The sequence below is a fragment of the Stigmatopora nigra genome, chromosome 15 (genome assembly GCF_051989575.1).
Source record: "Stigmatopora nigra isolate UIUO_SnigA chromosome 15, RoL_Snig_1.1, whole genome shotgun sequence".
Classification (NCBI taxonomy): Eukaryota; Metazoa; Chordata; class Actinopteri; order Syngnathiformes; family Syngnathidae; genus Stigmatopora; species Stigmatopora nigra.
In genome coordinates this window covers 2,232,875-2,246,183 of record NC_135522.1, presented here as the reverse complement: position 1 = coordinate 2,246,183, position 13,309 = coordinate 2,232,875, and the positions used below count along the sequence as shown (strand labels likewise).

Sequence of the window (13,309 nt, the reverse complement as noted above, 5' to 3'; positions counted from 1 at the left end):
GAAACTTCATTGTCAGGAGTGGGATTTGAACCCACGCCTCCATTGGGAGACCAGAAGACCCACAACTTCAAGGTAATGAAGGATGAATACCTTGAGTCTGGCACCTTAGACCACTCGGCCATCCTGACACTGCTGTGCATTCTATCTAGAGAATGTATAACTTTTTTAATCTCAACATTTTGAAAGAGGCTAAAGTCTCATAAAGAAACTTCATTGTCAGGAGTGGGATTTGAACCCACGCCTCCATCTGGAGACCAGAAGACCCACATTACCAAGGTAGGGAAGGATGAACACCTTGAGTCTGGCGCCTTAGACCACTCGGCCATCCTGACACTGGATAAAGATGTAATTCTCAGGATAGATGTCTGGCCATCCGGCCTCAGTTTTCGCTCCACGACTCGTCATTTCCAAGTCCACCCTCTTGCACTTGTTTCATCGCCAAGTGCTCAGGTGTACCGTTACCATAGCAGACGGGTTGCCAGGCAGCGCTCCTCGACTCTGTGAGAAAGGGCCAGGTATTTTAGGAAATGCGGGTGTGAAGAGGAACAACCAGAGTTTTCTATTCTTGGGATCGTGTTTGTGTCCAGTCTTATTACCCCTCAAAAAGAATGATTTATCTTTGCCTACTTTGAAATAACCAGTTTGGACATTTTGTCCTATCCAAAACCATCATGAGTGCAACATACAAACGCTTGATGCCGATGCTAAGCATTTAGGATCATTTCAGTTAGCAATGAGAGCACAAATCACAGCTTAAGTTGTTCTTCTAAATCACATTATGGCTAATTAGATTGAGCATTACCCCTGACATGCAGGCACACTTTTAAGCACACGCTCAAAGCTTGCTGTCTGACATTTCAGCCAATTTCTCAGGATGCCCAACTCATTCCTTCATTTCCAACACCACTTATCATCGTCCAGGTCTGCAAACTCTGGCAAAAGGAAGACTACACCCTAAACTGGTCCTAGAAACAGATAAAAGATGGTCAATTCCTTGAAAGATTTCACTTTGGGCCTTGTTTTCATTGGTAACCATCCAGTAGATGGCACCAAACTACTGCGTATCTTCTGAAACTTCCCCTAGAACATATTGAACTATAATTCTGGTAAACCACATGAGCCAGAATTTCTATTTCTTGCTATTTCTTATTTTTTGAAGTGATTTGATCAAATCCAGATGAAATTATCAAAATATCCATCCATCCATTCCCCATATTGCTTACTTCACGTATTCTGAAGGCTATTCAGGCTCCGTTGCTTAGAATTAACAATTGAAATGAAACCCGTTGTTCTTTATTCAGAAACGCCGATACCGAGAAGGAGTCTTTAATTCAACGGCTTGTCCATCTATCACCCGTCCCGCCACAGATGGCTGACACAGAGGACCCACTGTAACACTCTTACAGACCTGAAGGACTAGAAGGCAAAGGCCGTAGTTAGCCTCCATGACTTCACCACACACTTCAGGTAAATTTCCATTGATCCGTTTCATTAGCTCAGTAATTGCATTAAACACGTGTGTGTAGTAGTTTAATCCTCCCTAGATTCCCGTGTGTCTTTTCTGACTGTGGTCTTGATAAAGCCTTGACTATTGTTTTTCGCTAAGACTTATATTATTATTGTGGCTTTGTGGTGTAGAGGTTTACATGGCTGACTATTACTTGGGTAGATGTGGGCTCAATTCCCATCTTTTTTTAAAATTCACCTTTAAATGTATTCCTCTTTAAAGGTTTTACCATTTTTTTTTAGGGATTCACGGTTGCCAATTTCAGTTTGATTCAACATATTCATTATCATGTTAATGGACATATATATGTAAATATGTAAGATTGTAGCCAAGGGTTAATTTCCATCTTTAGTCCCTTGTGTAGCTTGATGAAAAATGTATGACAACTGTTAAGCAATACTGTCTTGTCAGTTGTGGCGTAGAGGTTAATTCGCCTGACTATATGACAAGCAGATCTGGGTTCAATTCCTACTGTTAATGATATGATTGGGAGTGCAGAAGTTATTTTGTCTCTGTGTACCCTACGACTGACTGTTGACTAGTTTAGGCTGTAGTCTACATATTTGCCAAAGAGAATCCTTTTGAGGATGGACGGTATAGAAGATGAATGAATGAATTTAAGATTGTAGCCAAGAGCTAATTTCCATCTTTTAGTTCTAGTACAAAAGGGCAGAGCACAAAATTTTGACCCGAAGAAGTCTAAGTGTCAATGTCAGAATGATACAGTCAAAATGACGGAAAATAACCAAGTCACCAAGTCATCTCAATCCTTCTCAGTTGTCACACTGACTTCAATTTGGGTTGTCATGGCTACAGATATAGCACATGTATGCATGCATGCACATATACACACACACAAAGACACAGTGTGACTCCAGTGGTTGGTTGATGCGCCTCAAATAGAAACGCAGAGATGAGTCATCCACTTTAGCTTACTGCGGCGCATACACACACCTTGGGCAGATGTGTTTAGAATTGGGAGGCCATTCAGATGTTAGATACGTTGCATTGTAGCAGGTGCTTCAAATTTTGAGGACAGTATGTACTTTTTAGATGGCAAGGTGGTTATATTATACATTTTGGGTTCAATATTTAAATTTTGTCTTGTGAGTCATAGCCAGGCATACGCGAGTCTGCCCATGGACATGCAAAAAAGTGTTTACACAAGAGGTGACGATGACGAGGGCGAGAAGGAGGTGGAATGAAGGTGGTGAATTAATCAAGCGCTTTTCAGGACATTTGCTTTTTCTGAAATGGAATAGCTTTGGTGAAGGTAGTTTTAACTAAAGTATCAGTGTTGCATTATGAATCCTTAGACAGGAAAAGTACTTGCAGCAGTAGATTCATTTTGGAATCAAATGTTGAATGGAACAACAAATACTATAAATAGAAGCCAGTAGTTTCAATTAATAATATCCACACTGACAGCAAAGTGCGCAGTGCAGACTTTGCTTAAAAAAGCGAGCTTACCAGGCTGGTTTTGGGGGGATCTCTAAGGGGGTTCCGTTCTTAAATGATGGTCTTGAACAGTTTTAATTCAGGATGTTTGTTAATGCAGTCCGAACTAGTGTAGTTCACTTTAAAAGCATTGGGAAAATCCTTTTATTTTAAGAAGGTGCCAGATTGGTGTTGAGTTTTATTATGTTTAAATGAATCGCATAAGGTAAGTCTAATCTATCCAACTTTAAAAATATTTAAATAAAAAACAATGAATAACAAAATGGATTATCTGATTTTGGTGGTAAAATAATATACATGTGATGTTCTGAAAACAAGAGTATAAATGGAAATTAGTATTTTTTGTTATGTTTTATTATGTTTAAATCAATACCATCAGGTAAGTCAAATCTATACAACTTTAAAAATATTTAAAAAAAAAACAATGAATGATGTTGGTCCTAAAATAATATACATGTGAACTTCTGAAAACAAGAGTATAAATATGGAAATTAGTATTTTTTTTATTATGAAAGTACTGTATGTCCTAAAAACAAAAAAAATCCAATGTCAGTCAGGGAATTAGGACATAAATCTAAATAACTCTAAATAATCCAGAAGTATAATGATATTACAGGATATAATTTACACTTTATGGATATTGAAGATATTGTCAAGTCTCAACTGGTGAGCTAACAAAGAAGTACTGGATGTCCCCATCTCACTACTCAATTGACAAATGAATTGTGGGAGATGCAGTGAAGAAACATGACATTGATGTGCATCCTTACTTCATCACCCCCCGCCTTACCCTACAAAGCCAGAAGCTTATCTCTCTCTCTTTCTCTCTCTTGCTTCCTTTCTCTGCTTCTCTCTGTGCTTCTTCTCTCTGCTTTACTCTGTTTGTCTATTTATATCTGTTAACTCCTCCTTCTCTCAGGCCAGCTATTTTCATCTCCAGTCCCTCCATCACCCTCCTCCCTTCCCCTCCCCTTCCTCCATCTCCCATGTTCGTGTCTCCTCTAGTCTTCATTAGATGAAAGCTGCAGAAAGACTTAATTGAATGACAGCGTTCCCCTGTTTTTCACAAAAGGACAAAAAGCTCTTGTTGACTTTGTCTAGTCGTCTTTCGCATCTACTTCATGCTGCCATCTACTTTTCGAGTTTGATTTATTTAATAAGGGATAGCACATATTAATGAAAATACAGTGATCCCTCGATTATCGCAAATTTACTTGTTTTCTGCTATTAATTATTCTAAAAAAACATTTTTTAAGCTCATTAAAATATGAAAATACACGCTGAAACTTGTAAGCGGAAGCCATTTTTGCTACTAGGACTCAGAACTGAAGAAGAAAAATATATATAATAGGGGCGACCCTAATTTGCGATTTTTCTATTGGTCTACATTAACCATGATATTCGAGGGATTACTGTATTTATATTATGTTAATTAACATATGCAAAATTGTAGCTGAAGGCTAATTTCCACCATTAGTCCCTTGTGTAGGTTGAAGATAAACCATGACACATACAAGACACACTTAGCATAATTTTAGACTGTGTTGTGATGCCAATTTTCTTCGTCCAATAGCCAGGCTTTAAGATGATTGGCCAAGAGCGTCATAGACAAGACTTGAAAAATATTAAAATTAAACTATTGAGTTCCAGTTATGAACAGAGAAAGTAATTTGTCTAATTTAGCACTCTTATTTAAAGGCAACTACACATTCACCTCTAGAGCCAGCTCTTATTAATATATTGGCTACACATTCACCTCTAGAGCCAGCCCATGTTAATATCTTACCATTTTTTTGTACAAAAACCACACTACAACTTTCCTATTCCCGAAAAAACACACAAACATCTCACAGTCAGTTAAAATATGAGTAATCTGACCTGTATTTACTTCTATTTTATTCTTAGGGAAGCTTGACATTGCAGCAACTTGCCCTTTCGTTCTTATTTTTTCCAAAGAGGAAGAAAGTACAGGATCTTTTTGGCTGCTCATTTTTCTTTGAGGTGTCACCACTCGTCTTCTGCTTACACACTTTTCTCCCCCCCCCCCCTCTCTCTCTCTCTCTCTCTCTCTCTCTCTCTCTCTCTCTCTCTCTCTCTCTCTCTCTCTCTCTCTCTCTCTCTCTCTCTCTCTCTCTCTCTCTCTCTCTCTCTCTCTCTCTCTTTCTCTCTCACTCTCTGGTCGCTTCCTCACCCGCCCTCCTCGCTTGCATTTCTCTCTCTATCGTTCTCTCAGTTGCTTGATTCTAATTTTGGAAGCATGGAACCTCGGGGAGTGCTCTCCCGAAGCTATTTATGTCCTCGCCTTTCCTCCTTATCTTCTTGCTCTCCTCCTCCTCTCCCTCTCATCAGACAGGAGGAGAACAGCGTGAGGATCCTTTGATGCAAGGAGGGAATTTTAGCCTTTCCCTTCTATCTGTTTTGGTGCGGTATTATTAGCGTTTGGGAAGGAAGTGGCAAAGAGAGGCAGCCCGACCGACCCAGGAGCTCTTAGCCAGGCTACCATCCATCCCCATGCAAACAGAATGCATACACGGATCCACGCCATCACTTTTGACGGTCCGTGGATACTCGAGGACTTTTACAAAGTACAGTTTTATTGATTTCTACATAGCTTAGTTTCTTTACTTTTTTATATCAAGACCTGGATGTACCCGAGGAGGCAAACTTTTACATTTGAAAGATCGGCATGCCGCATCCGACGTTATTATTACACAATCTCTGTGTGGATATGGATTCCAGATGCTATAGAAAGGACCAATATGATTAAGTATTGAGATATTCTAAGGATTTTAAGAAAGAGAAATTCTTCTATAGTCACTTGACATCTACATTTTGGATTTATTTACTCATCTGAAACCAAGGGAAGACTTTCCGGAGGAGGCTGCGTCGTAGAGGACATTGTGAGTGGCTGTCAGTGTTAGAGACAAAAATAGAACAAAGGCGGTAGAAGCCATTTAAAAGAAAATCCAAATCAAAAAAAGATTCAAGTATCGTCAAATGGCTCTTTTGATGGAATTTCCCATTCGGATTTTTTTGATGTCCTTCAGTTTGACTTAAAAAAAAAAGCTTCTGCTTGCTCATATCCTCTTCAAATGAGTAACTCGTGCTTCTTCAATACATGGCTGTATTCTTCTTGAGAAGGAAGATAATTATTTTGTGAGAAGATCGTCAACTTGCCGTCTTTTGGCATGCTGTTGCATCCTACGGTGACAGGATTGTGCACCATGTTGCAGACTATTTATGAGACCGAGTCCTGTTTTTCTTCTGCCAGTGCCGACAGTCAGCAGCCACTGGAGCTCCTGAGTAGCAGCAGGGGCTCCACCACTGCCATGCCCACTGCCGGTGAGTCATCACTGGGTTTGGGGATCGGGGAGGGCAGCCTGGGGGTGCTTGAGGAACACTAAAAAGCTCTTCTCGATATGTACCATGTCATATTGCCATCCACTTTCATTTATAATCGGTAAAGTTGACGCCCTGGGCTCCTTGGAGTTTTTCGGGGTCAGAACATCAGCTGTTTTATGCCTACTTTTGGTACTCAAATATTTTTTTGTTTGGACTTTGGATGGAGTTAATGTCAATGTGCTTTATTTTGGCGTATTTGTTGTCGTTATGACTTGAGATGAGTCCATAATATTTTTTTTGTAGATGTTTTTGAGGTGGGATTTGTGCTTGTGACAACACTGAAAAAAATGGCTTAGGTAGGACTGGATTTTGACAAAGATGCAGTGAGGTGAGCTGGGTTTAGACCAATGGTTCCATGCCAACAGCCTAGTATATTTGGAGCAAGACATACGTACATTGCCTCTAATCCCTTTGGCGTGTTTCTGATACTTACAAGTAGTTTGTACAGCCCTTGTCAAAATTTCGAGGACACTTTTTCGTCCCACTGAACTGAATTGTCTCAGAAATTTTGACCACAGATGTACACAATGAAAGTTTTTAGCAAAATGCATTCAATACAATTATTCTATACTCAAATTCAAACAATATGTTCCAGACTCAGACTGAAGTCACTATAACACTTTAAAGTAATCTTTTAAATGACAATCAAACATTATGATTTTACCGAAATATTTAAAAAGTCAATTCCTGTATTAAAAAACAGAAAAATAATAACAACCAGGCGATCTTTAGCAATTGTCTACCTTAACAACACATGCAATTTTGGAATGGAGTATAGTTAGCAAGCTAATAGTACTCTTATACTTGTAAATTATGAATAAATACCCTTCTAAACAAGATGTATATTAAGTTGAACTATGCAAAAAAAAACAACAGACATCTCCCTCAATGACCTACAGCCATTCCATAATACATCTGGCCCACCCATCTGTATCTATGGCAACAGGACACATGTGATTACGCTCTCTAACTCCAGCCTTCTAATTTGTCCAAAGATCACGCAGCCATTATCCTATTTTTACCTTTTCTATCATTCTTTCTTGCGTGTTTTTTTTCTTTTCTCACAGTCTCTCTCTAGTTTTGCAGGGCTGACGTCATAGTACCTATTTTCCTAAAGCAGTGCAGAATGAACAAGAGAAGAAATGAATGCCACTCTGCAGCACCATTATGGGAAAATAGAAAGTACAATAATAGAAACAAAAATTGTGTTTGCGATTGTTTGTACTTTGAAACCATATAATATTTCCGGGAAGAAAATTAAAACACAAAAAAAGCGCAGGTTAGGAAATTGTATTTTTTTTTCTGCATTGTCCCCAGTTATGATCATGTAGTGTAACATAAGATGCCGTTAGCTTAGCACGTTAGAATGTTACACTTCATCATCTTAACAAAAGCCACTTTGTCAGCTTTTATAGAATTGAAAGTCTTTATTAGCCATAGTTCTGATTTTAAGATAGCTTATTGTTAGCTTATATTAGCCAAAATGGCTATGTTCCTAGCTTTGGTTACTCTGATAAATTGAAATATTTTCATTTTCTGAGGTTTAGTGACATTTTAAGAATGTCTAGATTTATGGAGTTCCTTTTATGTAGCTTAACAAATGTCTTGTGAAGAGTTGACAAAAAAACCCAATGGTTTTTAGGCCTGTGGGAAAAAATAAAACAAAAAGATAATTAAAAAATGAAGAAGCCTTGAGAAAGGATTACAGTCTAATCTAAACCAGTATTTTTCAACCTCTTCCAATCTAAAACACAAATTTCACTTTGCTAACCAACCATAAAAAAATATACATTATTTTTGTCTGATATTTACATTTATTTGTTGTCCTAAAACATTAAAATGGAGTTATGTAGTCCCCAATTTAAGAAATTGAGAATATCGCCACTCTGTGCATTAGCATCAAAGCTAATACCAGTACATTTTTAAAAAAGCACTTTCCGGACATGCTAAATCAAAAATACTACGACTTAACTTATTTTATACGAGTACAACCGTTAAGAGTCTAAACTTACTGACTGTAAAGTTACCTTTGACCAACCCCTTTTTGCCAGACTGTACGTTAGTGTGAGTTTGTGTGTGTTTACTAGTCTATAAATGTCTTTAGTTTGACGTCAGAAGCTGGCTGCTGTGGAATGCTGCTCTCTTGCCAAGAGGACTGTTGTACACACACTCACAATCCACTCTCACATATACACATAGACATTGGGACAGTGTGTGTGTTGTAGTGGAAAGGGAGACACGTGCGTCACCGTGAAACACCAGAATATTTGTTTAGGTAATTGAGAAGTGAGTGGCTGTACAGATATTCACAGACACACATTGTGTTTATCTACCAACGTTGGCTTTTTAGACGTTTTGACTCTTGCCAACTTTTTGGGTGTTTTTTTTCGAGCCTGTAAGTGTAGCCAAGTTACTGAGCCAACTTTATGGTCACACCGCACCAAATATAAAACTTTCTTGATCCTTTGCTTGGGTCTTTAAACGTATGGAACTCTTTAGGGAGTATTATTTATAAAGTTATATTCACAGTTTTTTTTCCAGTCGTAATTTTTTCACCAATATCGAGCCGCATCATTTTTAAACAAGGTTCAATTCTGTTAAAAATAAGTCCTAAAAGTCACATTGGAATAAAAAAATGACTTTCCTTCTCCAATTACGTCATAATTAACGAACTTTTCGATGTTTGTCGAGTTTAAATGCATCTTTTTATACATCGTAAAAGATCACGTTAAAGTTGAATGAACCAAACTAATTCAGTCCCTTAAGAAGTTGCAATACTCCTATTTTTTTTTGGAAGGACTGATTTAATTTCCTGTCCAGTCAGCAGACAGGAAGTGCCCTGTTGCCCGAACATACCTTTTAACATATTCAGGAAGTAGCCTAATCCATTAGCAAGGATCAGCTGAGCTCAAGAGAGAGTGGCCAACAGAATGTGGCAGATCAGGGTCAGCCTTGGCTGACTTCTCACAAGTCCCATCTTACACACTAACACACATATCCAATGATCAGTGTAGCTAACAAATCCGATAAGGTAATTGGACATGTCTATTCTGACGTCATTGAGTCGTGGCTTTGTTTAGCCCTCAGAGTGATCTGATAAAATGCACACAGTAGACTATTTTACCAAAAAAGACCCGTTGACATTGACACATATGGAGATACTATTGTCCTTTTGGACAATTTCAAAGGTGGGGTATTGGATTGGATAACTTTATTTATCATGTATTTGGGAAATTTCATTTTGGCAATAGTAAGAGGGTGATTAGACAGAACAACAAAGAAAAAGTACAAAGCAAAGTAAATGGGATCATTGAGAGTCACCAAATCAGATCATTAAGACAGAAAAGCATTATTTGCCTGGTCGGTCAAAGTAAAAATCAACATTTAAGAACATGACAAATACTATATAGTAACATTACATAAGTCACAACAATAATATAAGTCGCTAAACTATGTGAAATGTGTTGGTCTTGTTTTGGTCTTTAGTACTTTTGGTCTTTGGTACTTTTGGTCTTTGGTACTTTTGGTCTTTGGTAATTTTGGACTTTGGTACTTTTGTTCTTTGGTACTTTTGTTCTTTGGTACTTTTGGTCTTTCGTACTTTTGGTCTTTAATATTTCTGGTCTTTAATATTTCTGGTTTTTGATAATTCTGGTTTTTGATACTTCTGGTCTTTGGTACTTTTGGTCTTTGGTACTTTTGGTCTTTGGTACTTTTGGTCTTTGGTACTTTTGGTCTTTGGTACTTTTGGTCTTTGGTACTTTTGGTCTTTAATATTTCTGGTCTTTAATATTTCTGGTTTTTGATAATTCTGGTTTTTGATACTTCTGGTCTTTGGTACTTTTGGTCTTTAATATTTCTGGTCTTTGACACTTCTGGTTTTTGATACTTCTGGTCTTTGGTAGTATCATTTTGAAGACCATGCTACTTCTCAGTGTAAGGGTCTAAGTCACTTCATCTCAAGTGATACTACTGGAATGACGAGTCGAAGTTTGGTGTTTAAATAACACCATAAAACACAAGGAAATGATCAAGTCTTCATACCGCAGACATTGTCTCACGCTCTGAATATATGTCAAGTCACTCTCAAGGAAGCACAGGCATGAAACCAAGTCAGCAATCAAGTACTACAAAGTGTGTGGTTCGTTATAGGTAGTCACATGCTATGTTCTTATCAGTATAAAATAGGAAGAAGTCCATTTCTAGACTAATCAGTCTTCCTTCTCTTGCAGTCGTGGAGGTGAAAAGCAGCCTCCCATCGGGCATGCAGAGCCCAGTAGGAAAAGCCAGTGAACAGCGGGGAGGAGGTGGAGAAGGTGGTGAGTACATGTTGTACCTGTCTTAGTCCTTCAATGTTCCTGTTTGAGTGTCTTCGGTCGGTCTGGAGGTCGTCGGAGAAAGATAACAATCAAAAATTCATGCCTACCTTCTGGCTCTAGTTTCATTATGTAAAGGATTACGATAATATATGCAACATATTGACAGTGTTCCCTCGGTTATCGCGGTTAATGGGGACCGGGACCACCCGTGATAATAGTAGTCCGGATGGAGGATCTTCTGCAGTTTTTTTGCACGTAACAAACTTCGTTATTGGGAGTTGTGAACATTTTTTTTTTTAAAGATGCGCCTAGAACAGCCATGATGTCATCAATGCGATTTCTGAACTCTCACCATGTTATTGACCATTTTTTGGCCTTTTTTTGATGCAATTACTAATTCTTATTGAATATTTTGTTTTCACCTCTTGTAAAATGATGTAATTTATAATTTTAACTTAATATCTTTACATTTTTTTTCCTGAAAAAAATCTGCCAAGCTCTGAGTCCGCGATAGCTGAAGCGCGAAGTAGCGAGGGAACACTAGTCGTTCATTTAGCAAATCCCACCTTGAAAAGTGCTATTCAAAGGGAATTCATGGATTGGCAATGCCATTTTGTACACTAACGATCACTTTCAAAGACATTTTGCACACATTTAAGGGTTAACTTAGCCAGTCTTTGGTAAACTGCTGTGCACTTTGACTTTTCTTTCACTAAACTACAATAGTTTGATATATAAAAGTTCCTAAAGTGCGTCATTGGTGACTAAAATAGCCTCAAGCAGGGCAGTCTTGTGATGGAAACGCAAATGTCTGATACACCAAACACAATGCATTTGCATGGAATAATTCCTCAGGCATGGAAGAGAAATGTTTTAGTGACTTTCTTCGATTGTTTATTCAGATCATCGGGAGTAATCATTTTCACCCTTTTCCTATCTGGAGTACGAAGTTTTCTAGCGCCATTGTTTAAACAGTATGCGTACTTACTACGTCAATGCTCACGGGGACTTTATCGTAGGTGCAGAAGAGGTTTCGGGTGGTGGAGGTGGTCCCGTGGACTTACGTACTGAGCCCAGGTTGGGGTCATTGTCTGTGGGAAATACAGGAGTGGACACAAGTTTGAGAGAGCAACAACTTCAGCATGAACTGGTACTACTGAAACAACAGCAAGAACTCCAGAAACAACTCCTATTTGCTGAATTCCAGAAAAAACATGAAGTACTAACTAGACAACATGAAGTTCAACTACAGGAACACCTCAAGGTAGGGAGAATTAACTGTCAACTAACTGGATTTTGGATCAATCAATACATTTTGAAAGTAGAAAATGTCAAAATTGCAAATTGAATCGCAATCTCAGTGTTTTTTCTTGAAAAATTGCAGCTCTGGTTTAAACAAAGAGCTCCGTAAGAAGAAATTGGCTTGTTATTGCGCACTACTTACGCCTTCTCTGCGCAGCAGCAATCATATGGCGCGCAGTAAATAAAATCCAAACTTGTTTTTTTACCCCTTTCCCCATGATGGCGCCATTTAAGCGCCAGCCAGTGGCAGTAGTTCTGTCCACTCTTATGTTTTTTTGTGTTTTACAGCATTTTTACATGAAAATTTGAGTCAACATTGACATTCACCTGCTTAAGCCAAGTGTGATACTGGCGCGCAATGATGATGTCACTCACATTGATACTCAGTGCCCTCAGGGAGGTTGTCTATCTGCCCAGATCAACGGCAAATTAGGGAGCATTGGGCAGTGGTTGTCTATTTTGTTGCTTTTCAATTCTGGTCAGTTGGTATATTTGTCATTGGGATGATTTTTTGTTTTGCTAGCAACAACAGGAGCTGTTGGCAGCAAAACGACAACAGGAGTTAGAGCAGAAGCGAAAACTGGAACAACAAAGGCACGAAGAGCAGGAGAAACAACGACTAGAGCAACAGCTGCTTCTACTTCGAAACAAGGAGAAAGGCAAAGAGAGTAAGTTCAAATGACATAACTATTACCTCAAAGAACACAATCAAACAGACAAAAGAAAATTGGGTTGCAGCAATACCACTTTTTGGTTACTCAAAATATGAGGGCCACTCAACTTCAACTGGATTGAACTCATACTAGTGATAAATGACAATCATTTCGGTGACAATAACGTCAATTAAATTACCATATTATGGCAATTAGGGTAACCCCAGTATGACTTAGTTGCATTTGTACTAACTGCACTTATTTTTTGCCTATATTTCATCAAAGGTGCTATTGCCAGTACTGAAGTCAAGTTGAAACTGCAGGAATTCCTTCTGAATAAGAAAGAACCTGCAATTGGTGGACTGAACCATTCCTTTACAAAGTGCTGGTAAGGATTTCTATCAGATCTGATCATATCAGAAACATAGAGAATAATTGTGACTAATGAATTTTGTGAAATGAACTGGATTTTACTACTGATATGCTTCCCAGAGTAAATGACGATGGCCATTTTTTGTTTTCAGGGGAGGCCAGAATCTGGACTTAAACTCTCCACCTCAGAATAACACTCCAGGAACGCCTCCATCTTATAAACTTCCTTCATTGCTTGGTAACTACGATGGCAAGGATGACTTTCCACTCCGCAAAACAGGTAAGATTAAAAAGTA

At 38.4% G+C, this 13,309-nt stretch overlaps 1 protein-coding gene and 2 non-coding genes across 8 annotated transcripts in view; 1 reads left to right on the top strand and 2 right to left on the bottom strand.

The window, feature by feature from the left end:
• Window positions 1–13,309, top strand: part of hdac5 (histone deacetylase 5) — a 30,144-nt gene that overhangs the window by 2,538 nt on the left and 14,297 nt on the right. The window contains exons 3-8 of one of the 6 annotated variants that reach the window (XM_077734073.1): window positions 1,302–1,467; window positions 10,600–10,686; window positions 11,706–11,950; window positions 12,512–12,656; window positions 12,927–13,029; window positions 13,166–13,293. In XM_077734073.1, the coding sequence (XP_077590199.1) occupies window positions 1,446–1,467; window positions 10,600–10,686; window positions 11,706–11,950; window positions 12,512–12,656; window positions 12,927–13,029; window positions 13,166–13,293 (730 nt within the window). In that variant the 5' untranslated portion in view covers window positions 1,302–1,445. Of the gene's footprint in view, window positions 1–1,301; window positions 1,468–5,197; window positions 6,308–10,599; window positions 10,687–11,705; window positions 11,951–12,511; window positions 12,657–12,926; window positions 13,030–13,165; window positions 13,294–13,309 lie in introns of those variants that run through there. The other 5 variants (XM_077734074.1, XM_077734071.1, XM_077734070.1 and 2 more) reach the window with 5 other exon arrangements.
• On the bottom strand, window positions 11–128 carry trnal-caa (transfer RNA leucine (anticodon CAA)). Its single transcript has 2 exons — window positions 91–128; window positions 11–56 (listed from the first exon to the last, which is right to left on the bottom strand). It is a non-coding gene; the product is annotated as a tRNA-Leu (tRNA).
• trnal-caa (transfer RNA leucine (anticodon CAA)) lies at window positions 215–332 on the bottom strand. The gene is made up of 2 exons: window positions 295–332; window positions 215–260 (listed from the first exon to the last, which is right to left on the bottom strand). It is a non-coding gene; the product is annotated as a tRNA-Leu (tRNA).